Here is a 27,921-nt window from a genome sequence, read left to right as displayed (position 1 = left end):
AGCTCTGGCCAGTCTAGCTCAGTTGGTTGGGCATCATCTTGTGCACTGAAAGGTTGTGGGGTTTGATTCCTGATCAGGGTACATGTGCCAATTATGGGCTCTATCCCCCGTAGGGGCGTGCAGGAGGCAGCTGATCAATAATTCTCTCTTATCATTGATGTTTCTCTCTCTCCCTCTCCCTTTCCCTCTGAAATACATAAAAATGTGTTTTTAAAAAAGACAGTCATCACTATTTTTGACTTTTATTTTCACATACATTTCAGAAACAACTTACCAGTCTCTGCTCCCCTCACCACCACCACCACCTACCCCCCACCAAAGGCTCAGAGTTTGGTCGGTATTTCCTAGAGTCTATATGTCAATTTGGGGAGAATTTACATACATCTCTATAATGTTGAGTCATCCAATCCATGAACATGGTACTACTTCTCATTTATGTAGGTTTTCTTTTTTCCTCTCAATAATCCTATATAATAAAAGGCTAATATGCAAATTGTCCCCACAGAGCGGGAGTTCAACTGGTGGGGAGTTAGATGTGTGCTGACCACCAGGGGGCGGCGTGGAACATGGCAAGTGTCCTCCACAGGGCTCTGGCAGCGGGCAGCAGTGGAGGCGCTGCCAGCCCCAATGGGCCCTGATGAGAGCAAGACCATGGCGGGATGGTGGAGCAGGTGAGCGGGTGGAGCCAGGCCAAGGTGGGTGCGAGCAGGCCCCACTCCCCCATTGCTCTGCCAGTTGCCCCACAGATCATGCACCAGGCCTCTGGTAACTATATAAGCCTGGAGCTCCTGTGGACTATCTTCTCTACCACATGGAGAGAGGCTACCAGAAAATAAGGTCAACCCAGAGGAAATCAAAGTCAAGATACAGGGAGGGAGGGTGAAAGAGAGATTAAGACACCCACCTAGAAAATAATGTTGGTGACAATATTTGAACCCTGGACCTAATAATACCAGACCTTTCCCTGGATAGACAAGCTGTATGAACCAGTGAAATTGTTTTTCTTAAAGTACTTTGAGTTGATCTCATTTAAATTCATCATGTTCGTCTTGCTTGGAAGATTTACCCAAACAAATTGCAAAACTTATGTCACCCTGTTGAATGTGAGCCCTATTTCCATCATAGTTGAGCGATGGGATGTGATATGGGGCTGGGATAGGGCACTGCAGCTAAAACATACAGTTCTAGGCAGTTTTATTCAAACAGTATGGGAGAGAGAAGATGAAAACCAGCACAGATCAACATCCAGATACAATAGCACTAACCTTTATATTCACACACCTATAAGGCCCTACCTTACCACACAATTCCTTTTTCAAAATATTAAGAACTTCAGCCCATTATCCCGGCCTTTGGAATGGGTACAGAAAGAATTATCCAACTGTCTTCCAAATTACAGATAAAAATTATTCTAGGAATTTCTATGACATGACAGATATAGGGGGACAGGGAGCAAGAGATCTAATGGAACAGACACACTTTGGGAGAAGGAGAAGATTTACAACTCAGGGAACAATCAAGTATTTTTTTACATGGAGACTTCATTGTCACTACCACGATCCCTAGATGAACTGACATTCTAAGAGTTCCCTGCTCAGGACTCTGCACAATATAGAATCAGCCCCAGCATCCCTGGTGGGCTCCTGTCTAAGATACTGGTTTAATGAAGCCATAATCCATGCACTTGATGAGACATTCCCGGGCTGTCTGAATCACCGCTGCCCTCTTCTCGTCCGGTTCCTGTTTGCCCACCACAGTCAGGATCTCCAGCAGCTCACTCTCTACCAGCTTCTTGGCCAGCTCAGCATCAGCCTGCAGCAGGTTGTAGGCAATGACCAGGCCCCGGTGTTGGACAGACAGCTGGTCATGCAGGCAAAGCCGTTGTAGGATCTCCAACCACTGGGTTGTCTGAAGGGGGGAAGATGGATAAGGAAGGAATGGAGGAATTAGTGGGTGGACAGAGAGAGGAGATTTTGGACAAGATAAATAGAAGGCATTGGCCAGGCCCCGATTCTGGGCTCTGAAAGGGCAAGTAAGCGGGTACTCTGGTTATGTGTGTATGGGACTCAGGATATGCCTACTTGGGCCCCTTGGGACCAACTTCATGATACCCATCTTACCAGAACCCGAGCAGGAATTGGAGAACTAGAAGGAACTTGAAATAATCCAATCCCTTTCATTTTGTAAGTGGAGGGACTGAGGTCCAGGGAGAGAAAGTAACTTAGCCATCTATGGTGACACAAATCAGGAAATTGTAGAAAATAAATATCCACACATCCATTTATTTTTTAAGCATCTTAAGAAGCAAAGGAACAGGCTCACTGCATGCCTGAGCAGAATGAGGATGGAGGGTCTCAAAGAGGAGGATTCTAATGCTGGGCACATGGTCAAGGCCTGTTTCTGCTAACCCAGGTGCCCCTTGAGACATGAGCTCTAGGTATGCATTCCACCAGCCTTGACTTCAACTGGATCAACACTCTCTTCCATCCCTCTTCTCTCTCTCTCTCTCTCTCTCTCTCTCTCTCTCTCTCTCTCTCTCTCTCTCTCTCTGTCTCTCTTCCATTCTCAGGTGTGAAGCATCCCAACCATCGTGCACGGGAAGACAGGACTCTAGATCCTTCTGATCACCCCAGGAGACAGAGATGGAGCTGAGAATAAAACCAGGAGGCTTGGCTCTTAATCATTCAACAGACATACGTGGGAAGCAGAGTAGAATAGTTATCAGCATGGGTCTTGGAGTCAAAAGGACCAGTGTTCAGGTCCCAGCTCAGCCACTTACCAATGGTATGACCTGGGCTAAGTCATTTAACCTCTGCAAGCCTCAGGAGATGATCCGTGGAAAGAGCTTAGCATGGGAGCTGGAGCATAGTGAGAGCTCAACAAATAAAAGTGGACAGGAATGATGATTGTAGACCAGGGGTGGGCAAACTTTTTGACTCGAGGGCCACAATGGGTTCTTAAACTGGACCGGAGGGCCGGAACAAAAGCATGGATGGAGTGTTTGTGTGAACGAATATAAATTCAAAGTAAAGGAGCGGAGGGGAGAGCAAGAGAACCGGATAGAATAGCCAGATCCGGCTTGCGGGGCCGTAGTTTGCCCAAGGCTGTTGTAGACACTAACCCAAAGATGTCCTCTGTGCTTCCTGGTACCTGTTACCACACCCTCCATTAGTAAGCAGGAATGCCTTTCTACGTACACTGCTCTGAGATGGGGAGAGGACAGGGGAAAGAAAAGGCAAATTCTTGACTTCCAAGCTTCTAGGTAGACTTTTGCAAACTCTACACTGAGTCTCCTACCACAAAGAAAGTAAGTGAAAGTTCAGCTAGCTGTGGTAGGGTCCAGGGAAAGACTCAATGCTGGTGGACTGACTGATAATGGGCCCAGTGTCCATCAGTCCCTGGAATGAGCCGCTGGGGGTGAAAGGAAGGGTGATGATCCTGTTGGGATAGGATCCCAGCAGAAAAATCTATTGCCTGGCTTCCCAGGGCATATCCCAGCAGGTGTGAGACTTAGGCCCAGCATCCAACATGGCCCCAGGGTTGTACAAAAGATGGGCCTGGCCAGCTTCAAGGAGTCGTCAGGATGCCATTGTGGGTACAGGAATGCAGCCAATATTTCTGAGCCCCTCAGGAAGAAGGGAGACATGGCCAGGAGTGGGTCAGCAAGCCTACAGGATTCCAGTTCCTTTCCAACTAACTAGCTGAGTGGCCTTGAGCTACTTTTCTGCACTCAGTTTCCTCATCGGTAAAATGGGGATCATCATCATCACACCCACTGCACAGGGTTTGGGGGAGGATGGAGTGACTTAATATATATAAATACTCAGAGCAATGCCTGGGGCCTGTAAGTGGAAGAGTCACAGAGCACCCTGCAGAGGAGTGTCAGTAGGAGTTGTGTGGCCAGATACTTCAGCAGAGGCTGCTTAGGGCCGCAGTTTCCATGTGGTCCCCAGGCTGGAAGCACCCCACCCTGGTACCGAATCAGAATATCTGGGAAAGTACTTTAACCAGCCCACCAGGTGACTCTTGCACACCCTACAGTGTTGAGAAGCTTGCCTTAAGAAACAAAAGCTGAAGCCCCTTAAGTGGTAGAAACAGGGGGGCTGGGAGTGGTTACCACGGAGACAGACTTCTCCCCAGAGGATCACCCAGGGCAATATGGTCAGGATGAGGAGAGATTCCCTAGAGCCCATCCCCTTACTGGCCTCCAGGGCCCACTCTCACCACTTGGGTCATCTTGAGGCACAGTTTCTTGTGTGCTGCTGTCAGCATGGCCAGGGCCCCTGCGGCTGCATTCTGCAACTTGTCATCATCCTCCCCGCAGAGCAGTACCACCAGCTTCAGCCGGTCATTCCCATCCGCCAGGAACCTCTCCTGTACCTATGGGAGGAAGGTACATGGCTCAGAAAAAATGCCCTCACCTGCCCAGCCTGGGGAGGGAAAGATGCACCGGAAGCCACATTCCCTGACCCAGGATCTCTGGGAGCTTTCCTTTGAGCAGCTCACCCATGCCGCCTCCCCCTGGAAGTCTTCCCTGATTGGCTGGATGAAGGGGCTACAATCTCCTCCAGCTAAAAGGTTAGAGAAAATAAGGGATTCCCCAGATAGCGTGCTCCACAACCTCTGTTTGCATTCAGCTATCCACCCAGGGAAAGAGGCAGACAGACTTCTCAAGGGTAGATGTTGCCCCTTTGGGGGAAGCCTGGAATGTTTCTCTCACAACGGTTGGGCCTTCAGGGTCTGCCCTAAAATGACTTTGCACTCCCCAAAGGCACAGGGGCTTGGCAAGAGCAGGGGATGGTTGGGTAGTTTACCTGGTTTTAAGGAACAGCTGTACTGTCTCCACCAGGGGAGAGCTGAGGCTTTACAAGGATTCAGAAGCAGGAGAGGAGCCTCCTGGGGCCCAGGGCCCTGACAGAGCCCAATGACCCCCCCCCAACCCCCCACCCCCGCCTCTCCTTACTCCTCAGCTCTACAGTAATATCTGGTTGGTCAAGTTTAAGGGCATTTTGATGGGTCAGGTTTCCTAGAAGTGGAGCTCCAAAGGAGTCAAAGGTCACCGCTGCCCAGGTTATGACTCTCCCTTCAGTGGTCCTCAGAAGGGAGAGTATGGCAGGATGGTCAGGGCGGTCCCCCCTCCTGGGGCACAGTTGTGAATGGGAAGCAACTGCCCCAAAGGAGTATGTTCCACCACCCCTTGCACCTAGACGCAGTCATAACTAGTTCTCAGCAATGGGACGTGAGTGGAAATGATGTGTGTCACTTCCAGGCCACCATGGTAAAGAACCACGGGTGCCTCTCCCATGGTCTCTCTCCCCATTCACCATCGGAATAGAGACCACTCCCAAGGTGGCAGAGGGGTAGACACTGCTTGATGATCAAAGAAGACTGGATCCCTGAGTCACTGCTCGGAAGGGAACCACCTGACACAGATGCGAGCGAGAACTTACATGAGTGAGAGATGAACTATCCTGTTAGGGCCACTGTATACTTTTATTTTGGTTGTTGCCGCAGCTGGTGCTCCCACAGGGAAGGTTGCTGCCCCTCCCACTGTTTCTCCCCTCCCCTTTCCGTGGACACACTCTCTTCTCCCTCGGGGCTGCCAGGCCCCCAGCCCAGCCTTAGGCCAGCTCCCTGGCAGGCCCTGGTAGCTTTATATCTTTTGACTTTAACAGGCTTTTATGGGTCAAGTTTTTCTGCTACAACAGTGAGAAGATCTAAGACTTAAGTTGAGGAGAAACAGTGTGTCTCACACACTAGGCCAGCCGTGGGCAAACTACGGCCCGCGGGCTGGATCCGGCTGTTCTATCCGGTTCTCTTGCTCTCCCCTCCGCTCCTTTACTTTGAATTTATATTAGTTCACACAAACACTCCATCCATGCTTTTGTTCCGGCCCTCCGGTCCAGTTCAAGAACCCATTGTGGCCTTCGAGTCAAAAAGTTTGCCCACCCCTGCACTAGGCCCTCTGTGAGTGCCCAGGTGGCCTGTGTCTGCCTGCCCTCCTGTCCCCCCTCCCCCATTTACAGGGAACCTCAGGTTTACACCCTGTTGTTACCTCTGATCAGGTTATACCTACAGGCACAGCAAAATACTCTAGCAGGACGCCTTAGCTAGTTTGGCTCAATGGCTAGAGTGCCAGCCTGCGGACTGAAGTGTCCCGGGTTCGATTCCAGTCAAGGGCACATGCCCGGGTTGTGGGCTTGATCCCCAGTAGGAGGTGTGCAGGAGGCAGCCGGTCAATGATTCTCTCTCATCATTGATGTGTCTATATCTCTCTCCCTTCCTCTCTGAAATCAATAAAAAATATATTTTTTAAAAATATTCTTGCAGGATGGAAAGAATAAGACATGTATTCATCTTATGGGTACAATTTATCCCATTACTGGACCATAAGGTCATTGACGTGTTCTGGATTCATTTTATTATTATAAATCCTGTGATTATTCTGTGAAGAGCACAGATATAGAGAAATGTAGTTTCTATGGAAACAGCAATATTTCATTCATGTTAACATTTAAAATATTCTAAAATTGTAACTATTTCCACATTTCTTCCATATATATTCAATGCTACCTTAGTACCATTCACTCCCGGCCCTGGCCTATGGCCTGACTCTCCATGCCTCGATCACTCCCCATCCCCATGCGGAACCCCCTCACCTCCTTGTTCAACACCATGTTGCACATGCACTCGGTGGCCGCCTGCCGCAGCTGGTCATGATTCTCAAACATGTAGTTCTCGATGTCTGGCAAGGCCTTCTCCTTAAAGATCTTCTGCCTAGGGCGGGAGGAGTGGAGCAAGAGAGGCCACTGAGTTCTCCATCGTGAACAAATAGGATTCTGGGCCACCTAGGTGCCCTTTCCCCATCCTGGTGGTATCCCTCCCACATCCTCGGCCGGCAGGGCTCCTGTGGCATAGATCCTGCCCCCAGCTCCAGGAGGGGCACCAGTGGGCATAAACTAAATGATGTAGCACAGCATCCTGGCCACAGTCACGGGTTCCAGGGTGAAAACATCACTGCAACATGTGCCCTGACCGGGGAGAGAACCGCAGCCTTTTGGTGTATGGGATGACCGTCCAACCAACGGAGCCACCCGGCCAGGGCTGGAGGCTCTTTGGTATTATTGCTGAAGAAGAGAAATTCTCTTTGTCTCTCTTTCCTGCTGGATATGAAGATGAAGCCTTGTGACTGAGGGAGAGGGGGAAAGCCCATCTGAGAGTTAAAACACAGCAGGAGCCCAGCCGGCATGGCTCATTGGTTGAGCGTTGACCTATGAACCAGGAGGTCATGGTTCAATTCCCGGTCAGAGCACATGCTGGGTTGAGGGTTCTATCCCCAGTGTGGGGTTTGCAGGAGGCAGCCGATCAATGATTCTCTCTCAACACTAATGTTTCTATCTCTCTCTCCCTCTCCCTTCATCCCTGAAGTCAATAAAAGTAGACGGGAGAGGTACAGAGAACCAGGCCCCAGGACAGCTTTGTAACCCCTGCATCAAGTGCACCTGAATCCGGAGTCCCCAGACTGTATTTACATGAGCCAGTAAATACCCTTTACGCTCAAACCAGTTGGAGCTGAGTTTCCTGCCACTTGGTACCAAAAGAATCGCCACCCAATGCACTGCACCATCCCCTGCTTCTGAGAAGGAATACACTTCTCCCTACCCATCCTCCTGGGCATCTTTTTACAACTTAAGAAAGAAGTCTTTTCCGTCTCCTCTGACTTGCACGTTCACCATGTGGTTTGTCCCAGTTAATTCAAGCCCCTGCCGTTGTATTTCTTCCGCTGCCTTCGATCCAGTCCTTGGAGGAGCGCAGTTTTCGCACGTGGTATACGTGCAACTCAACCGAACACTCCATGGGACAACTGTCTTCACTCCTGCTCCCTCCACACCCCACTCACCGCAGTCTGTCGCTCCGCCCAGACAGGTTGGTGAGGCCGAGGAGGGCCTCGTAGTTCTGCAGCCCGTCCCTCTGTGTGTCCAGGAGTCTCACAAGGGGCCGCACCACCTCATACACCTGCGGGGGAGGAAGGAAGCGGGGGAGGTGGAGGAAGGAAGGAGGTGGAGGCTATGATCCCCCAGTCCCTGACATTTACAGGTGTCCAGCTTTAGAATTTCCAAAGCACTTATCCGCCCACTGGTCTGGTTTGACCGTAATGATGACCCTGAAAAGCAGGATCATTCCCTTTACTGGCAGGTGAGAGGAGTTCCCAGAGGACAGCCCTGTGAGGCAGGCAGAGCGAGGCCTGGACGCCAGGCGCCTCCAATCCATGGCCCTCTCCGTGACAACACCATGGCCCTCTCCGTGACAACACCATGGCCCTCTCCATGACAACACCATGGCCCTCTCCGTGACAACACCATGGCCCTCTCCGTGACAACACCATGGCCCTCTCCGTGACAACACCATGGCCCTCTCCGTGACAACACCATGGCCCTCTCCGTGACAACACCATGGCCCTCTCCGTGACAACACCATGGCCCTCTCTGTGACAACACCATGGCCCTCTCCGTGACAACACCATGGCCCTCTCTGTGACAACACCATGGCCCTCTCCGTGACAACACCATGGCCCTCTCCGTGACAACACCATGGCCCTCTCTGTGACAACACCATGGCCCTCTCCGTGACAACACCATGGCCCTCTCCGTGACAACACCATGGCCCTCTCCGTGACAACACCATGGCCCTCTCCGTGACAACACCATGGCCCTCTCTGTGACAACACCATGGCCCTCTCTGTGACAACACCATGGCCCTCTCCGTGACAACACCATGGCCCTCTCTGTGACAACACCATGGCCCTCTCCGTGACAACACCATGGCCCTCTCCGTGACAACACCATGGCCCTCTCCGTGACAACACCATGGCCCTCTCTGTGACAACACCATGGCCCTCTCTGTGACAACACCATGGCCCTCTCCGTGACAACACCATGGCCCTCTCCGTGACAACACCATGGCCCTCTCCGTGACAACACCATGGCCCTCTCTGTGACAACACCATGGCCCTCTCTGTGACAACACCATGGCCCTCTCTGTGACAACACCATGGCCCTCTCTGTGACAACACCATGGCCCTCTCTGTGACAACACCATGGCCCTCTCTGTGACAACACCATGGCCCTCTCTGTGACAACACCATGGCCCTCTCTGTGACAACACCATGGCCCTCCCAAGCCAGGAGCAGGGTGACAAGAAGAAAGGCCCCTAGGAGCAGAGGAGACCCCTCCCACTGCCCCATCCCACCCACCCAAACACCCACCCGCTCCCCGGGGAATGCGATGTCCGGGTTGGAGACAGCAGCGATCTTTGCTAGGGCATGGGCCGCCTTCACCTTGCCCACGTCCGTGCCCTCCAAGGCCAGGGGAATCAGGGCCTGCAAGAAAGGGCATGGTCACTCCTGGGTCACAGACATCCTGTGACATTCTGCAAAGTGTGTGCTTTCCCCCCATTTTACAGGTGAGGAAACTGTGGCTCAGGGAGGTTAAGTAATTTGCCCAAGGTTATGCAGCTGACATGGGGACGGACAAGGACTCCATGATGAGTCTTCCGTAGCAGAGTGCACGGTCTTGGTATCTGCACCATGCTTCCTTCCAGTCGCCAGGAAGATAGATGGGATTCCACAGGAAGTCCCATGACACATCACAGAATCAGGCAGAAATGGGATTGGGGCCATGAGAACAGACAGCGCAGTTACCTGAATGACCATATTCCAGGAGGTCAGGTGGAATTCCAGGAGAGGGTACATTATTCTTGAGTTAGGCATAGAGTATGCATGCATGTGCGTACACACACACACACACACACACACACACACACACACACACACTTATGCTCCTCCCTAGTAGAGTACCTTTTAGGATGCCAAGAACCTTATCCCACCCAATTAATTACCTTGCCACCACCTTGAGCCACAATGGTGCCTCGGTCCTTTGGGCTGTCACACAGTGCCAGGAATACCCTGTGGAGTAAGGATAAAGGGCATTTAATGTGCCAGCACACCCCTCGTAGGCATCAGCAGGCCAGCCGGTCAGAGCCCGGGAAGCCCTGGAAAGTGCTGCTGGTGTGCGCGTGCACCTTGGGAAGGCACTGCCAAGCACATAAGTGGCTGGGGAGGAAGTGAGGCTGCAAAGAGCCACCTCATCCTTATTTAGGGAGATAACCAATGGCTCCTTGCTGCCCACTCACCAGGAGAAACACCCCAGGACCGCTGTGACCTGGCCCTTGTCTCCCTCTCTGGTCTTACCTAGCACAACTCGCTCCTATGCACTCCGTGCTCCAGACATATTGCAGGAAAACCCCAAATGCACTCATTCTTCCTCCATCCTTGGTGTCTCTGCATATGCTGTTCCACCCACATGAAACCCTTCCCTCCCCTGCAGTGGAGCGGCTCCCTTGTTCCTTCAGGGCTCCCTTGAGTGGTCACATCCTCCAGGAAGCCTTCCTGGCTGCCCACCTCTCCAGGCTGGCTGGTGGGGTGCCACTGCTGTGCTCCAACCAACACTCTGTCTTTCCCCCATCATGGCACCCGCTGCATTGTATTGTACTGTGAGCCTGGCTGCCTGCCCCACCAGGTTGCACAGATACTGTGCCTTTCATCTCTGGAATAGCAGGTCCCACGCAAGACCTGGGAACCAGGCAACCGGACAGTGACCTCTTTCCTCCTGATGCAAACTTCCACTTGTGAGGACCTACCCGCCATGTCACTTTCAATGCCCATCCCCTTTAGGCTCCTCTCCAGCACTCCCCTTCCCTCCTTCCCCCCCCTCCCCCGCCATGGCTCATTCCTTATTTACTCCCGGCCATTTCTCTCTCCCTGCCCAGCCAGAGCCCAGCCCTGGCCCCCTGCAGCCACACCTGGCCAGCAGCTCTTTGGTCTGGTCGGTGAGGATGGCACTGTCTGCTTTCACCATGCAGGCCAGCGCCGAGATGACGCCAGCCTTCAGGAGCCGCTTCACCCGCATGTCTACGAAGTCCTTCTTGTCCTGGGGAGACAAAAGGGTGGCAATGGGCAAGGGGCCTGGGCACGAGGCCAATCTGTATTGGTACTAAGATGGCACATTTCTGACTTCTTGGGGTACTTTGAATAATGGGCCCTACAGGTGTCCATGTCCTAATCCCCAGAACCCGTGAATATGTTACCTTACATGGCACAAGGGACTTTGCAGATATGATTAAGTTACGGATCTCGAGCTGGGGACATAGTCCTCGGTTATCTGGGCAGGCCCAATGTCATCATTAGGGACTTTAACAAGGGAGGCAGAGGGGCAAAGGTAGCAGTGACCGCAGAAGCAAAAGGCTGAAGTAATTCAAGGTCACGAGCCAAGGAAGGTGGCTTTCAGAAGCTGAAAAAGACAAGAAAACAGATTGTGTCCTCGAGCCTCCAGAAACCACCCTACTGATTCCTTGACTTTGATCCAGTGAAATCGATTTTAGATGTCAGACCTCCAGAACAGGAAGATAATAAATTTGTGTTATTTGGGGCAACGGTGTTTGTGGCCATTGGTTATAACAGTAATGGAAACGAATACGCTTCTCCAGATTCCCTTTGTCCAAACAGCCGAGGGGGTTACCACATGTTCTGCCAATGTGAATGTCAGAACAACCCCTCCTCTTCCTTTGCCCCCCCACCCCTCCCAGCACAGAGCCTGGGTAGCTGATAGGGCAAGGAAATCAATCCCAAAGACTCTTCATTCACAGAGGAGTGAAATGAAAGAATGATGATCCAAAACACTGCATGACCCAAATGCTAGTTTTGCAAATGGCTGACTTGCCATTAGGGTATGTGGCCGGTGGGAGGGTAGGAGAAGGTAGGCAGTTAGACAAGAGCAGAGCAAGGACAATGGGCCAGGTACAGAACGTCACCAGGGTGCAAAGCCCCAGGTGCCCAGCACTGCACAATCAATTATAGGGTGGGACCTTGCCCCCAGAGTGACTTTTCCTCCCCTAACATATCGCTGGTCCTGAGGTTTGGACCCCTGACCTTTCCTCCATAGAGATAACATCTAGGCCTCGGGTGTGTTTCAGCTCCAGGCCCAGATAAACAACAAAACCAGCCATGGCTGACATCAGGACCAGCTGCATTGAATAATGACCCCCTGCCCTGGTGCCGGCCAGTCAATCCTGAATGTTCCACTGAGATCTTCCTCTGGGACCTCCCCTGAAATCTCCACCCTTAAAACCCTTAGGACGGAGGACCCAGGGCGCTCTCCCCACCCTGGGAGCACGCTCTTGCCTTTTTCTTTCCCTTCCCTCTCGCACCGACGCCCCCCCCACCCCTTCCAGGCACCATTAGCTTCCTCGCTCCCAAGCTCCAAGGGCCCTTCCTTTACCTCCTCCATAACTTGTTTCCTAAGCCCATTTCTTCTAGGAATTACCTTTTCTACCTCTGTAATTTACCCAATAAATGTTCTCTTACAGTTTGGGTCTTGCTCTGAATTCTTTCCTAGCCAGAGCCCAAATATTGAGGTTGCTGAACCCAGGTTTGGTCTGACCTCGCCCCTCCCCACCAGTCTGACACATGGTGCCTTTCTGCCGCCTACAATGGGGGGTATAGGCAGGAGTGAGAGGGGATATGTCAGACAAAACTGACATAACAATGGATCGGGTTTTGCTGGAAACCCAAAGTCAGCCCCAGGGTTGAACAGTCTTTACAGATGATCCTCAGAGTAGCTGGCGAGAGACTGACAGTCAATCGCTAGATGCCACCTTTGAGCATTACAGCAGCAGTGTATGCTCTGCACTCTAGCCTGCGTGAAATACTACGCAGCTTTGAAAAATGATTCAGAGAATGATGCAGCCATGAGAAAGCACAAAGTGAGTACAACTTTACAACTACATTCTGATTATAACCGCGAACAGGAAAGAAAAAAGGTGCATAGAAAAAAACAAAGCCTCTGGTAGGTAAAGTAACATACCCAAATGCCAAGGGTTGGGGGGGATGATGTCATTGTGAGCTCTTAATTTCTTTTGTCTGCTCTCCACCTTTTTATTTGTGTTGTAACATGGTTATATTACTTTGATCATTTAAACAGCCTACATTTTTTTCTGGTGGGAAATAGAATGCATATCTATTCATATGCAAACCACAAGCAAAGTATACCATTGTGTGCAGGGAATCATGGGGGCGGGGAGAAGGCAAGGAAGAGGGCCTCAAGGGAATTTGTGACATCTTGGCTACTGCTGTTCCATGTCTCTCCTCTCATTTTTCCTACTTAGCACCCATATCCCTAAATCCAGATATCCCAGAAAATAAAATGTTTGTGTGTTGGGAACATAAAATGCAACTGTCTGATGTCCATCAAATCAACAACATAAATTGCAAAACGATCATCGTGGCTGTCTGTTTTCTCAGACTACAGATTGTGTTCCTAACCTCCCCCAAACCGCTCCCACCTCGCCAAGATAGAACATTAAAACTAAGAAAAACACGAGCGCCACCTCATGGGAGAAATGTACCATGATCATCTTCTGTTTACCTTATGCCAAATTCTCTCCCAAACACACCCACCAACACCCTGACATCACTATTTTTCCTTTCTACCGCTCTGGAGGACGGGTGGCACAGACCCCTCCTGGGATGCCCCCGTCCCCACCTTGGGGTGCTCCTCGGGCACGTGCTGCTTGGAGAACTTGGCGAGCTGTACGAGCTCGGGGATGACCTCCTTGACATCGTAGCTGTTGGTGCAGTTCACCAGGATGGTGGCCACCGAGTACAGGATGGTCTTGTCAGAGGTCTGGAGGCAACGGGGCGGGGGGAGGCGGGAAAAGGCAGAAAGAAAACTTCAGAACAAACTTCTGCTTCCAAGAAGGCTCCCTCGCATGGTCCACAGCTTGGTTTGGGCGGACCGAGTGTGTGGCTGGTGCAGTTCAGCTCGGAGAAGTGCCAGCGGCACAGAGGGAAAGTAGCTGGCTCTGCTGGCACAGGGGGCACCCTCAACAGCACCCCTGAATGCATGGGAGGGAGTCCTCTGAGTACACCCCTTGCTTTGTGCCTCTTTGAAAAGACCAGGCCAAAACACACTTTCACATAGTGTGACTACCTCCCCTGGGCTGGGTGGGGATGGGATGGGCGGTGTACTCCCTCTGGTCTCGCCCTGGGGAAACTCTCTCACATTTCCCCCTTTAGTGGTGAAAAGGAGGAGGAGCGGAGTCTGAGAGGAGCTCAGAAGGAGAGAGGGCCCAGAAGAGGCGAGGTACTGCCTCTTGGTCCTTCAGACCTCACTTCCTGAGGATCCCAGGGAGAAAATGCCATCCTCTTGTTCACCCTCCCACTGCCTGGGAGGCATGGAGAGAGCTGTGAGCCCATTTTATAGTCAGGTAAAATGAGGATGAGAAAGAGGCAAATGACTGATCCAGGTTACACAGGGAGTAGAGGGGACAACCAGGATGAAGACACAGGGGTCCTTTCCCAGGCTCAGCGGAAGGCCCTGTGAGCCTGAATCTAATAGATCTCTCCCGAGGCCAGAGGCCAGGGCTCTACTTGCCTTGGCCATCTCAAACATGGCCTGCAGGGCAGGGATGTCCTGGACAAAGTCATCCTTCACATCAGCGTCCAGCGTCAGGTAGGCCATTCCCTCCACTGCCCATCGCCGGGTCCGGGTGTCTATGGACGCATTGCACAGCCACCTGGAATCAGGGAGGGAGAGATGCTGGGAAGGGCGCCAGGGCTCAGGTCAGGGCGGTGAAGCCACTTCAGGGCAGTGGGTAGCAGGTGGGGGCCTTTCCCAATCTGGTGGACACTAGGGCACCCCCCCCCCCAGGGAGGAGAGGGCAGGCCTGGGGAAAATAGGACCCCCTTACTTGCGACACTGTTTGGCCAGCTTCTCCGTGGACCCTTCAGCAAACTGCCTGAGACCGTAGTCTGTGCCACCTGCAGAGCCGAGCTTACAGAGTCCCTGTGGAGGAGATGAGACAGTGGACATCTGGAGGATCAGAGACACCAAAGCTTGGGGACAATGCCCTCTCAAACAGGTCCCTGTGGCTGGAACACTTTGCCCCCTTTTCTTTGCCTGGATAAACCTCTATTCATACTACAAAACTCAGCTCAGGTGTCACCTCTTCTGAGATGCCTTCCCTGAGGCATCCAGGTGAAGGAAGGGGCCGAAAAAGCTGGAGGTATGTATATACAATTGATTGATTTTAGAGAGAGGAAAGGAGAGAGAGAGAAACATCAATGATAAGAGAAAATCATTGGTTGGCTGCCTCCTGTACACCCCCTACTGGGGATCAAGCCTACAACCCGGGCATGTGCCCTGACTAGGAATCGAACCCTGATCTCCTGGATCATGGGTTGATGTTCAACCACTGAGCTACAACAGCCAAGCAAGCTGGAGGTGTTTACCCTAACCATTTTCCTCCACCATTTGACCCCACGGATGTTTTGAATGCCATTTTGAAAAATCAGCACAAGATAATACTAGTCCTATCTGAGATTGCAGTGGTGAGATTTGTGAGAGCACAGAAATCGGCAGAGAAATCCTATCTTATGGGTTAACAAATTCAGATGTGCAGAATTTTGCTCAGGAAATTTGGATTTTTTTTTTTTTTTTAGGAAAAAAAAAAAAATCTTCCATAAGAGAAAACTCACAGTGCCGGAAGCTAAAATTCATTTTTTCTAAATTGATACAAACAAAAGAAGATAAATGACTCAAATCCTCACTATAATTGTTCACGAGGAAAAGGTCAATGAAAATAATTTCTGTAAAACGAAGATGGAAGAAATAAAGCAGGTTTAACTGTGCCGTATAGAAACTGATTAATCAAATAGACTGACTTTCTGGAGTTTGCTCTAAAAATATTTGCTGGATGAAACTCATCAGTGTTCATACCTTTCAGAAGCATGAAGGAGGTGAAAAAGATGAAGGGATTAAGAAAAACAATAAACAAAAAAAATCATTTGTTCATTTGGTCACACCACCTTGTGTGTTTGCAGCTAACACTTTGTGTCCCTGTGGGTGACTTCAGGAAAATCACAATGTGACATATGGGAGTTTCACAAGTTATTTTAAATTATTTTTCCTGATTATAAAAGTCATATGCACATATTATTAAAACTTGAACTCTACAGAAAGAATAAAGAAAGAAAATAAATCCCCCATAATTCTAAAGAAAAAAAAAAAAAAAATCCACAACTCTTAGACAAACAACAGTATAGTGATTACCAGAGAGGAAGGAGGGTGTGGGGAGGGAGGAAAGGGTAAAAAGGAAGAAGAAAGCACGGAGGTGTCGGAGGTTAAATGTAGGTCCGCCATTCCGAATCCGTGTTCTCACAGCCTCCTACATATCACACTGCTCTGCAGGGCCCCGTGACGCCCTCCGACTGTGACCTCCTCCAGGACAGGGGCTAAGCCTCATTCATCCTGATGTCCCTGGTGCCTGGCATGGTGTCGGGTACCGAGCCCACTTACCACCAGTGTGCGGATCTTGATCTTCTCATTTTTAGTGGTCTTGTAGATCTGCTTGAGCAGTGACACGCCATTGGTGATGATGAACGTGGCGCGGCTGAGCTTGGTAGAGGCGTGGATGAGGGCCTCCACGGCCACCAGCTGGTCTACCTCACGATCCGAGCCACACAGCGCTACCATCATCTCCATCACACCTTTCAGCCCCAGCAGCTGATTGCCCAGGTCAAAGGGGCCTTGCAGGACTCCCGACACTGTCTGGATGGCAATCACATTCTTGTCCATGTTCTGGGGGTCAAACTTGCCCCTAAAAGAGAAGGCGAGGGTGGTAGAAAGTGTGAGATTTGGGGGCAGACAGAGTTGGATTTGCTTCCTGGATTCACCATGCATATGCTGTGTGACCTTGGGCAACTCACTGAACCTCTCTGAGTCTCAGCTTCTTGATCTGGAAACTAAGGATAGTACTACTACTTCACAGACTTGCAATGAGGATACATGACATAACAGATGTGTCAGGGGTTGTGTTCCCCAAGAAGCACACTCTGAGACAAGGATTGACATGTAGGAAGATGTTCACCCAGGGAAGAATAGAGACCTCCCATCAACAACCAGCACCAATGTGCCAGCCAGGTGAGTGCACCATCTTAGAAGCAAATCTTCCAGCCTCAGTCAAGCCTTCAGATGACTGCAGCCCAGGCCAAGAGAACCCAAAGCGAGAACCACCCAGCCGGCCATTCCCAAATTGTTGTCTTTTTATAATAAATGGTTGATTATTATTGTTTTAAGCTGCTAAGTTTAGGGGTAATTTGTTACACAGGTATTGATTACTAATACAGAGGCTGACCCATGAGGCCTCCAGGAAACTCACGTGATGTACTCCTCACAGATCTTGCGGAAGTGATCGCGTTCAGGGTCGCAGCGCAGGTCGTCATAGAGCTTGTTGATGAGGATAGAGGCCAGCATGCGGGTGTTGTCGGTCAGGGGCAGGCAGGACGGCAGATCTGGAACCTGCCCCACCACCTTCAGGATCTTCCTGAGGCCTGCAGGACGGATGGAAGCGGCAAGTGTAAGACCCCTGCTGGGCTCTGTCCAGCCCAGTTTGCAAAACATACAACCTCAACATTGCAGCTTTTCATTAGTGCGCCAGGAATTTAAGTCCACATTTTTACACACGTGCTATTCATTTTGATGCCTAGAACAATACTATGGCTCCCCACCCATCCTACACCATAAACCGTGTGGTTGGGCCTAGATCCTCGTGCAGAGGGAAGAGGTCTGCTGTTGGTGCTCAGCCTTTGTAATATATGCAGAGAAGTCCAGAACTGGGGCCAAAGTGTTGGGGGTGAGTCTTAAGCACTAGAGTAATTCATTAAGGTGCACTTTGCGGAGATCTGTGAAAACCAAACAAGGGAACTGCAATATCAAAGTAGAAGGAATTTCAAGCTGGTAAAGCTGACTTGAACCTTTAAGAACAATGACTAGTGTAAATGCCATTAAATGTGCGAGAGGATTTATTGTAGCAGATTATACAGCCACAATAAAAGGCGTTCATTTAGGAGAGGATAACACCCTGGAGCTAACAAATTCCGCTACTATCTGCTAGAACATTCTTCCTGGGCTTGATATAACGGGCAGGTGATGCCATCTCTCCCTTCTAGAAGGCCTTGCCAACCATGAGACTTCAGGAGCGTGACCCTGTGGATGGTGGAATCCTGTTTGTCCTTTAACACTTACCCCTGTTTGTTGGGAAACTTCACCCAGATAAGATGTTTTTGGGTATATTTAGACATTTACTGGGTATGGCCAGGCCCGTAATTCAGAGACTTGACCTCTACCTTCACCAGCCCGCTAGTGGATCCTAACATGCTGATGATTTTTCCTGGCTTTTCCGTTAGGATTGAAGACTTCTTCCACTTTCTGCCCAGGCTAAGGGACCCTGGTGTCCACGGGGAATGCTGGAGTGAGCCCAGACCCGCCCACCTCCTCACCGTTGTCCACCACGTAGATGGTGCGTGAGTTGTCGTGAACAGAGAGGTCTTTCCTGGGGACGTTCTTATTGAGCAGGTTCAGGGCCTGGTCCCTGCCCTGGCCGGACACCTTCTTACTGACCAGCATGTCAAGCAGGTGACTGGTGATCTGCTTCAGGTCCTTCTTGGTGTCTGAGGAGGAGAGGACAGGGATAAAGAGAGAGGACCAGGGAGCCTCAGGTATTTAGGACCAGGAATGGAAGAGGCTTCTAGAAGGACTCTGAAATATCAAATCTACTGCTTCCTGGATATTGGAATTTCCCAGGAGAGTATAGTATTGTCCATCTCAACCCCCAAAAGGAGGGAAATCCCTAGACAACACTTGGGGGTCCTCCAGCCATTCTGAGCGTTGACTTCGATTACAGCCCATTCCATCCTTGAACAGCTAGTTCTTCCTTCCGCTCATGACTGGCAGGGATCCAGGGATGTTTTGTGTAATTTTTAATGAACTGACTTAATAAAATGCTTTTCCAGAAAGGAAATTTGTACTCCTTACAGACATCTTACTCGGCACAGATTCGGGCAGGCCAGGCGCCCGAATGCAAGCCTCTTTCTGGGGTGCCCGGTCCTCCCTGCCCACTGGGAATCTCAAAAGGCAAATGCCTTTTCCTGCTTTGCCCTGTCTGACCTCTCTGAGACTTGGAGACTTTTGTTCTCATTCTAGGTCGGAGCCCAAAGGCAGGCAGGCAGGCAGGCAGGGAGGAAGGCTTTCCAAACCGTGTCCTGTAAATAAATGATGAAGGAATGAGGCTATCTGGCTAGAGAAGGAAAGATGTAAGTGGACATGATAGCCCGTTTTCAGACAGAGGTTTGTCATGAGGGTGAGATAACAGACTTACTCTGTAAGGCTGTGGAGAGCAAAATTGGGACCTGAGGTGGGTGTAAATCAATATATAAAATATATAAATATATATAAAATATTTTAGCAGATAGCTAATAGCTCACTGCCTCGCAAGGAAGTTGTGTCCCCCAATAAACTGCACCTGTCATTATTCATGCTCTTGGGGAGTCCCCTCTCACACTGGGCCTGGGCTGATCATGTGACTGACAGCACACCCAGGGGCTTAAAAAGCACTTGCACACTGGGGCTTGTCCATTTAGAATCCAGCTGCCATGGTACATAAAAATCCAAGCTGGCCTGGCTGGCATGGCTCAGTGGTTGAGTCTCTACCTATGAACCAGGAGGTCACCGTTCGATTCCAGTCAGGGCACATGCCTGGATTGCAGGCTCAATCCCCAGTAGGGGGCGTGCTAGAGGTAGCCAATCGATGATTCTCTCATCATTGATGTTTCTATCTCTCGCTCCCTCTCCCTTCACCCTGAAATCAATAAAAATACATTTTTAAAAAAATCCAAGTGCCCTAGCCGGTTTGGCTCAGTGGATAGAACGTCAGCCTGCGAACTAAAGGGTCCTGGGTTCTGTTCCGGTCAAGGGCACATGCCCAGGTTGTGGGCTCAATTCCCAGTGGGGGACTTGCAGGAGGCAGCCAATCCACCATGATTCTCTCTCATCATGGATGTTTCTGTTTCTCTCTCCCTCTTCCTTCCTCTCTGAAGTCAATAAAAATACTAGTATATTTAAAAAAAAAAAAATCCAAGCTGCCCACTAGTGAGGCCACAAGGAGTAAAACCACAATGCCCTGGCCAGCATCTCCAGGTAACCACCACCCACACGAGTGAGGCCAATTTGGACCTTCCAGTGATTCTAGTGCAAAAAGGAACTTTACTTGCTGACCATCACAATAGTAAGTCCGAATCCAGGACTCCAAAAGTTAATAGTATTAATCTACAAAGAGCTCTTAGGAATCAATAAGAAAGCACTGACGTTCCAGTAGAAAAAAATAAGTAACAGTGTGAACCAACCACTCAAAGACAAAGGCATCCAAATGGCTAATAAAGATAAAGAAAATGATTAATCACACTAGATCACTTTTGCCTGCTGAGAAGGAGAATCTGTTTAAGAATGATAGCATTCAAATCTGGTGAGAACGGTTTGAGGTTGGAACGCTTCTCGTCACTTGGTAAGAGTACAGGTGGATGTACCCTCTCAGGAGGGAACTTGAAAGTAAGATGGAGAAAGAACATCCGTTATGGTCATCGCCTTTGACCTAGTACTCCCATTTCTCAGAACCTGTTCCAAGAAAATAATTACAAGTGCAAATATATATTTATGTAAAGAATGGCTGCTGACGTGTTTCACAAGCATGCACTTAGAAACCATTGAAATCCAATAATATAAAGCACCTGATGAATCATGATACATCCATACAATTAAATATAATGAAAGTATCTAAAAAATCGCATTCCCTTTGAGTGAACCTGCTTCGGTGACCCTCCCAGGCAGGGCAGGGACTTCTAAAAGGATGCCTAGGACCTGGATGTGCAGGAAGAAGCAGGACTGTATATGTGCATGTATGTAGGAAAGAAACAAATGTAAAATTAATATGATAAAATAATTAAAGTCAAAAGGAACCCTTTTAAAGAATATTAAATGGTATGCCATACTAACATAATGTTCAGTGAAGAAAAAACACAAAACCATCCATAGCCAAATTCCAATTTTGTCAAATAGATATTTATATGGATGGATAGAAAAAACGGTTACCAGGAGGGGTAATTACAGGTGAGGTTGTTGGTGTTTTTTTTTTTCATGTTTACATATTTCTAAATTTTTCCAAGTTTCTCCAATGAGCCTCTGTTACTTTTTAAAATTGTGGTAAAGTATATATAAAATAAACATTTTAATCGTTTTTAAGCACCGAGTTCAGTGGCATTAAGTACATTCACATTGTTGTGCAACCATCCCCACCATTCATCCCCAAAACTTTTTCATCTTGAAAAACTGAAACTCTGTACCCATTAAATAACTGCTCATTCCCCCCTACCCCATCCCTGGCCACGCCATTCTACTTTCTGTTTCTAAGAGTATGACAATTTCAGAAGCTGCATCTATATGCAATCATACCAAATTTGTCTTTTTGAGACTGGCTTATGTCACTTAGCATAATGTCCACAGGTTCGTCTATATTGTATCATGTGTCACAATTTCCTTCCTTTATAAAGCTGAGTAAATATTCCATTGTGTGTGTGTGTGTGTGTGTGTGTGTGTGTGTGTGTATACTTGTTGTTGTTGTTTATCCACTCATCTGTCAATGGACACTCGATTTGCTTCTACCTTTAAGTTATTGTCCATAATGCTGCTATGCATCGGTTACTTTTATCATCAGAAAATAAGTATGACAATAACACCAGACAATGTCCACACACAGGAAATTCCCAGTCTGAGGTGGTAACAGACTCTCCCTTGCCCCCAACCTCCAGAACCAAAACTGAAGACTGTCTCCTACCTAGAACCAGGGCCTCCTCCTTCCCTTGATGCTCCCGCTTGTCCTCCCCAGACAGAGAGTCAATGATGGCCTGGAGCAGGTTGCAGACGGCCAGAGATATCTCCTCATTCTCCACTGCCATGAGGCTGCAGATTCGGTCTATCCGGACTGCGTGGAGAAGCACTGTGGCCTAGACCCCCAGCAAACCACAGTCAGTTGTGGGTCCCTCCCTTCCAGCTGCTGTGCAGGTTAGGGAGTGGGAGGTAACCACCCATGCAGTAGGGAAATAAGCCCATGCCTCCTGGCCCATGGTCTGGGAATGCCCTTGACACAAGCCATGGCCCTTTCCAGAGGTTCAGAGCCACTGGCCACATGGAGTCATTGAGCACGTGTACTGGGGCCGTTCACGTTGAGAGAGAGGTGCTATGAGTGTAAAGTATACACTAGATTTTGAAGATTTAGCATGAAAAAGTGTAAACTGTCATAGCCTTTGCATTCAGCTCTTCCTCACAGGTGACTTTCAATAGCCTTATCTTCACATAGACCCATTTCCAGCTCTGAGGAAAAACAGAGGAGTGATCTCTGTTGAATCTGGAACCATAGAACCAAAGTTGGAGGGGATACTTCAGATTTTGTATCAGGGTCCATTTATGCCAGCCACACCCTGCCCACATGTCACCCTTCCAGGTCCTTGGCTGGGCAGCCATTCATGCCAAGCACCCAGACCCGGGTCCACGCCCAGGCCCTCACCCTAGCTCGGTGGCCACTGCACATGCCCGACAGGGTCCGCACTGCAGCCAGCACCAGCTCTGGCCTCTTCGTGTCTATGAGCTGCAGAAGCAGGGCCACTCCGTTGTTCTGGAAGATCCTTTCAGCCCCTGCTTCTTCACGACCCAGTACAATGAGGTTGTTGGCAGCCTGAAAGAGGGACGAGAAAGTGACGGTCAGGAGGAAGGTTTGGCTGCGAAGGCCTCAGCCCTGGGCCAAATGCAGGGTCTGGTTCAAGAACTGGGTCTTCAAAACCTCTTTATATTCTTTCTCCCTATAATCTTACTCCTGGAAACATAGGCCAAGAATATAATTCAAAAGAAAGACACAGTAACTTGCATAAAGACCAACTTGATGAAATATATTGCAATGATTAAAGACATAAATAAAAAGACTACCAAGCAACTTATAAAAAAACAATACTTAGCAGAATCAGAATCATAGATTCAACTCTGATTACACTAATGTTAAAATAAAACTGTGTAGCCCTAGCCAGTTTGGCTCAGGGAATAGAGTGTCAGCTCATGGGTCCCAGGTTCAATTCCAGTCAAGGGCACATGCCTCGGTTACAGGCTCGATCCCCAGCCCTGGTCAGGATGCATTTGGGAGGCAACCAATCAATGTGTCTCTCTCACATCCATGTTTCTCTCCGTGTATCTCTCCCTCTCCCTTCAACTCTAAAAATCAAAGAAAAATATCCTCAGGTGAGGATTTACAAAAATAAATAAATAAATAAACAAATAAATCCTATGTAATAAAAGGCTAATATGCAAATTGCCCCCTCAGGAGTTTGACCAATCAGGAGTTTGACAGCTCGCTATGATCTGCACTGACCACCAGGGAGTGGCCAGCAGCTGGAAGCCAGCAGCTGGGGGAAGGAAGGCCCTAATTGGCCCTTATTGCCAGCCAGGCGTAGGAACCCTACCCGTGCAAGAATTTCGTGCACCGGGCCTCTAGTAAATAAATAAAAAATAAAACATTTCTGCTTATGGATAAGGACTTTAAAAAGGTATAGAAGCCCTCGCCGGTTTTGGCTCAGTGGATAGAGCATCGGCCTGTGGATGAAGGGTCCCGGGTTCGATTCTGATCAAGGGCACATGCCCAGTTGCAGGCTGGATCCCCAGTAGGGAACATGTAGGAGGCAGCCGATCGATGATTCTCTCTCATCTTTGATGTTTCTATCTCTTTCTTCCTCTCCCTTCCTCTCCCTTCCTCTCTGAAATCAATAAAAAAATATATTTTTTTAAAAGGTAGAGAAATGTTAACTTAATTAAACAAGGCCAGCACTCACTTTCTCCAGCCTATCAGCTTCACTCTTTTCGTCCAGGAGGATCTCAAACATATTCTGTACCCTCGAGTCTGTGGAGAACTGCACGTGCAGCTGTGGAGGGAAACAGGCAGAGATCCACATTTCAGTCTGCTCCATGCGAAGTTCCTCTCAGTAAATATTAGGGTGTCTACTCTGGGCCCCTGCACTGTCATTCATTCATTTATTCATTCATTCAACCAACGTTTACTGAACAACTACTACGTGCCAGACGCTGTTGCAGGTGCTCAGATGCTAAGGAGAAAATGGTGAACAAAAGCAAGTCTTTGCTCCACAAATCTCACAACCCAGTTACATCCACTATCCCATTTGGTCATCACGCATCTTGGAAGGCAAGGGATCATCACCCCAATTTTGGAGTCTAGTAAGCGGTGAGCTATTAGACATTTCAATATGGGCTAAAACAGAAATATACCTCCAGGATCAGAAACCTGAAGCAGTTTTTAAAGTGGCTCCTCAAGCGATTGAAACCATTACGTTTAGATGCCTCATCCTTCACAATCCCAACCCCAACCCCAGTGCTCTGAGGCTTTCATAAAATGACCAAACTGATCATCATCCCCCTCTCACCAGCTCCTTCTGTACCTCCCACTGTGTGGCTGTGCTGGTCCACACTCCCTTCTATTTCCATCCTGGCCTTCAGGGCGGGGAGGGTCTCTCACGCATGGCCCTTTCTTTGCTCACTCCTTAGTTTGTGTTTCCTCAGCTCTGAGTCTGCACTCTGGACAGTGGACCCACCATGGGGTCCCACCATGGGGTTGCCCCAGGCACATAGGAGTTACTGAGTCCGGGAGCCAGGAGCTGAGTGATTTGTTACCCTCCTGGTCTTACAGAGGAGAAACTGACACCCCCAAGAGGTCCCTCAGAAAATTGGTAGCTAAGGCAGGACTAGGGTGCAGGAGCTCTCATCTCTGGTCCAAGTTCTCCTCACTGCACTCCATCTTCCTAGAAAAGATGTCCTATTTCTACTGGCTCCTGACTCTACTCTATCTGCCACCAATTACCCCCTCCCCCGTTCCCAGGTATCTCATGCTGCCTTTATCCTCCTAGAAATAGGGGAAGAGTTATACTACCAAAACCTCCATCTGGAATGTAAAAGACCCATGTTCTAGTTGTGCTGGCGCGAACCCTTAAACAAGCACCCCAGCATCTCTGGTCACTCACACAAGGGGCAGCTGTTCAGCTGTCCTGAGGTACCCGCTGTGCCACGTGTTCACAAGGACTAGCCTTGCCCTGACGTCCTGCTTCTCTAACATGCCCCTGCCAGGAACGGGGGGAGGTAGCCAAGACTTGTGGGCGGAGGTCTGTCTCACCTTCTCCTGAATGCTGGTATTGAGCCTCCTCAGTGTCTCCTGGAAGTTCTGGTTCCGTGGCTCAAGGGTGGAGCAGCGCTGCACATCCTTGAAGGCCTGGTCCAACTTCCCCAGGTGCTCCAGTGCCTGGCATCGCCGGTACAGGGCCTTGATGTCCGAGGAGTTGATGTCAATGGCTAGCGAGGGTGACAGGCAGGGCCTTAGGGGGCCGGGCTACAGACCGCCTTTTTTCCTCCCCTGCCATTGCCCCCAATCTCTTCCTTTGAGATTACCTACCCATATAGACGATTGACCCAAAGCTCCCCTTTGTTAAGGAGAGAGTAAAAATCATAGTCTCGAGGCTGGAAGGAAGTTTGAGGGTCATCTTGCCCAACTCCTGATGCTCCAGAATCTGCTACATGACGATCCCTGCCAAGCATCCCTCATCCAACTGGTGCTTGCATCCCTCAAGCAGTGGGGAGCTTTCTCCTTCTGCAGGCAGCCCGGCAGCTCCACCATCAAGCCCTTCCCTTTTCCTCCCTGAAATCTATCTCTCTGTAACTTGGCCCTTTTCTCCTACAGTCAGCCCTGGAAACCCCGAGATGAAACCCAATCTCTCTTCCTCATGACAGCATTTGCTTTTTGGGGGGTTTGAAGGCAGCGCTCCGTCCCACCTGGGAGTTGCCTTCTCTGAGCTAAATATTGCCACTCCCCTTGACTGCTGTTCACAGGATGTTTCCAGTCCCCTCTCCAGCTGGTTCCCGACCTTCTGAACTCACTCCAGGCTATCTGTTTCTCCTAAAAGAATGGTAACCGGATCAAAACCCAACACAGACCTGCAGCCAAGGGAAGTCTTCCCATTTTGATCATGCACTTAAGCCAGTGTTGACTTATGTTTATTTTTTTATGTTTATTTCTCCGAGTGGTTGTGGCACAGGCTAGGGCCTCCCTCTTCCCCAGAGGAAGCCTGGCTCCCACGGCAGAGGACTGGGCTGGTGGACCCGGTTCCGGGGATCCCCCATGGCAATATCCTAATTTTCAACAAACGGGGTGTGTGCCACACCGTGAAAAAGATTTCCAAAAGCATCTCTTAAGCAAAGAATCATCCCAGCCACTGCACCATACTTAACATGCAGCTCCATTTGCAAAAATGTGACTTAGACATAGATGGCACATGTGAAGCCCCGCCTACAAGGCCTACGATGAAGTTTACACAATTTGTAATTCCTTGGAGTGTCAACAGCCTCTCAGACAAAACAGAGGGGGGTGGGGCAAGGGCCAAGGGGGGTGGCTCACCTCTGGAGGCATCTGAAGCTGCCTGAGCATAGCTCTCCTGAGAAAGAGAAGGAGGAGACTTGGTTAACGTGGGCCCCATGCAGAGACAGCCTGAGAGGGTCTCCACGGGAAGCGGGGGGCAGTGGCTGGGAGCTTCGAGCTGTCAGAGGCCTCGGGGAGGGCCCCTCGCTGGTTGTGGAAAAGTGGGTGAGCTTTGGCATCAGGCAAACTCAGGTTTGAATTCGGGCTCTGCTACTAACTCCCTGGGAAATCTTCGGCAAGTTACTGAACCCTCTGAGCCTTGGGATTCTTACCTACAGGGCGGGCAGCTGCCTCACCCGGCTGTCGTTAAGATGCCACAAAATAGCCTATGGGGAGCCCCTGGCTGGTTTGGATCTGGGGGAACTGCTGTCTCCCAGAGGAGTGGGTCGGGCCGGTAGGCCTAGGAAAGCAGTGAGAGGTGCCCCTCTCCAACCTGAAGGGCCCAGGTGAGCGGGCTGGGATGATGGAGGATGGATAATGCCTGCATCCCAGCCCCCGCCCTCGGCCTCCCGCCCGGCTCCACACCGTTTTCAGGCCACAGGCCGCCCGGTTCCGGTAGAGCGTGGCCAGCAGCGCCTTGTCCTTGGTCAGCTTCAGGGCCTGGCTGTAGCTCTTGGTCGCGGCCTTGTAGTCCTGGAGCTGGAAGTGCCGGTTCCCTTCCTCCTTCAGCTGCACAGCTTCTGCCTCCGCCATCTGTCGGGAAAGGGCGGCTCTGGGTGGCCAGCTACTCACTCCAGACCCAGGGCTGGCCTCCGGGCTTGAGGTCTGGAGCGCCGGGGTCCCCCCCAACCAGGACAGAAGGTGAGGATTCTGCCTGGAAGAGACGTAGGCCCAGCACCCCTGAGGCCATGGCCCCGAAGAACATTACAGCTTCTGCTTGGAGCATGAACCGCGATGAGAGGGGTCTCCGCATCCCTGTGCCTCCCTCCCAGCTGGGCAGGTGAAGTCACCACGACAAAGGCCTGAACTCTCACTGCAGACCCTAAAGGTCCGTGCCAGCCCCCCTCTCCCTCCCCGTTCCGGGAACAGTCCGACTGGCCCACTTTCTCACAAGGACAATGCTCTGGGTCTGTTCTCCTGCGACACTGCTCCTCTGAGCTCCGCTGTGAAGCCCCAGCCAGTCAGCCTCGGTCTGCCCCTCCCGGGAGACTTTATCGCCCCTGCCAGTGGCTCCAGACCATATTTGGACACAGGGGCAGGTGCCCCTGGAGCCTGTCATTGATACTCTGGGCCCTCCCCCTCCCCAGACTGGACAGTCAGTACCACGTGGAGGTGGGTGCTGACTAACGTCTGCCCCAGCACCTTGCTCAGGGGCTGTCCTAGGGGCTCAGGCACTCATATCTCAAAGAGAGAAAAATCCAGAAGGTACGGGAACCCCCCAAGAGATCTGCTTCTCTAGGCACAGCTCCGATGCCCCTTCTCCACCTCCATCCCAAATAAACAACCTCTCCTCCCTCC

General features: G+C 50.3%; 1 protein-coding gene across 2 annotated transcripts; it reads right to left on the bottom strand.

The window, feature by feature from the left end:
- Positions 1–226: 226 nt before the first annotated feature.
- UNC45B (unc-45 myosin chaperone B) lies at positions 227–27,921 on the bottom strand. Of its 2 annotated transcripts, XM_080681454.1 has the most exons (20): positions 27,515–27,921; positions 26,989–27,156; positions 26,443–26,479; positions 25,168–25,343; positions 23,819–23,908; positions 22,510–22,677; positions 21,781–21,949; positions 18,395–18,565; positions 17,275–17,446; positions 16,413–16,713; positions 14,806–14,900; positions 14,490–14,631; positions 13,599–13,739; positions 10,861–10,988; positions 9,898–9,964; positions 9,266–9,379; positions 7,901–8,016; positions 6,660–6,777; positions 4,225–4,380; positions 227–1,908 (listed from the first exon to the last, which is right to left on the bottom strand). In XM_080681454.1, the coding sequence occupies exons 1-20, from the start codon at positions 27,680–27,682 to the stop codon at positions 1,648–1,650; spliced, it is 2,958 nt and encodes a 985-aa protein (XP_080537580.1). In that variant the 5' UTR covers positions 27,683–27,921; the 3' UTR covers positions 227–1,647. The 2 variants fall into 2 exon arrangements, with proteins under 2 accessions (XP_080537580.1, XP_080537581.1); XM_080681455.1 differs by lacking the exon at positions 9,266–9,379 and having other exon boundaries at positions 228–1,908; positions 27,515–27,625.

Source organism: Plecotus auritus (assembly GCF_963455305.1).
Source record: "Plecotus auritus genome assembly, chromosome: 7".
NCBI classification, from domain to species: Eukaryota; Metazoa; Chordata; class Mammalia; order Chiroptera; family Vespertilionidae; genus Plecotus; species Plecotus auritus.
The sequence above is the reverse complement of the archived record's forward strand: the minus strand, read 5'-3'. Positions and strand labels throughout refer to the sequence as shown.

Excerpts from the sequence above, each read along its gene's own strand:
- UNC45B (XM_080681454.1), bottom strand. The coding sequence starts at position 27,682 with ATGACAGGCTCCAGGGGCACCTGCCCCTGTGTCCAAATATGGTCTGGA. Across the intron at positions 16,714-17,274 it reads ATCTGTGAGGAGTACATCAC|GGGCAAGTTTGACCCCCAGA; the intron begins GTGAGTTTCCTG and ends CTTCTCTTTTAG. Across the intron at positions 9,965-10,860 it reads ACCAAAGAGCTGCTGGCCAG|GGTATTCCTGGCACTGTGTG; the intron begins GTGTGGCTGCAG and ends CTTACTCCACAG.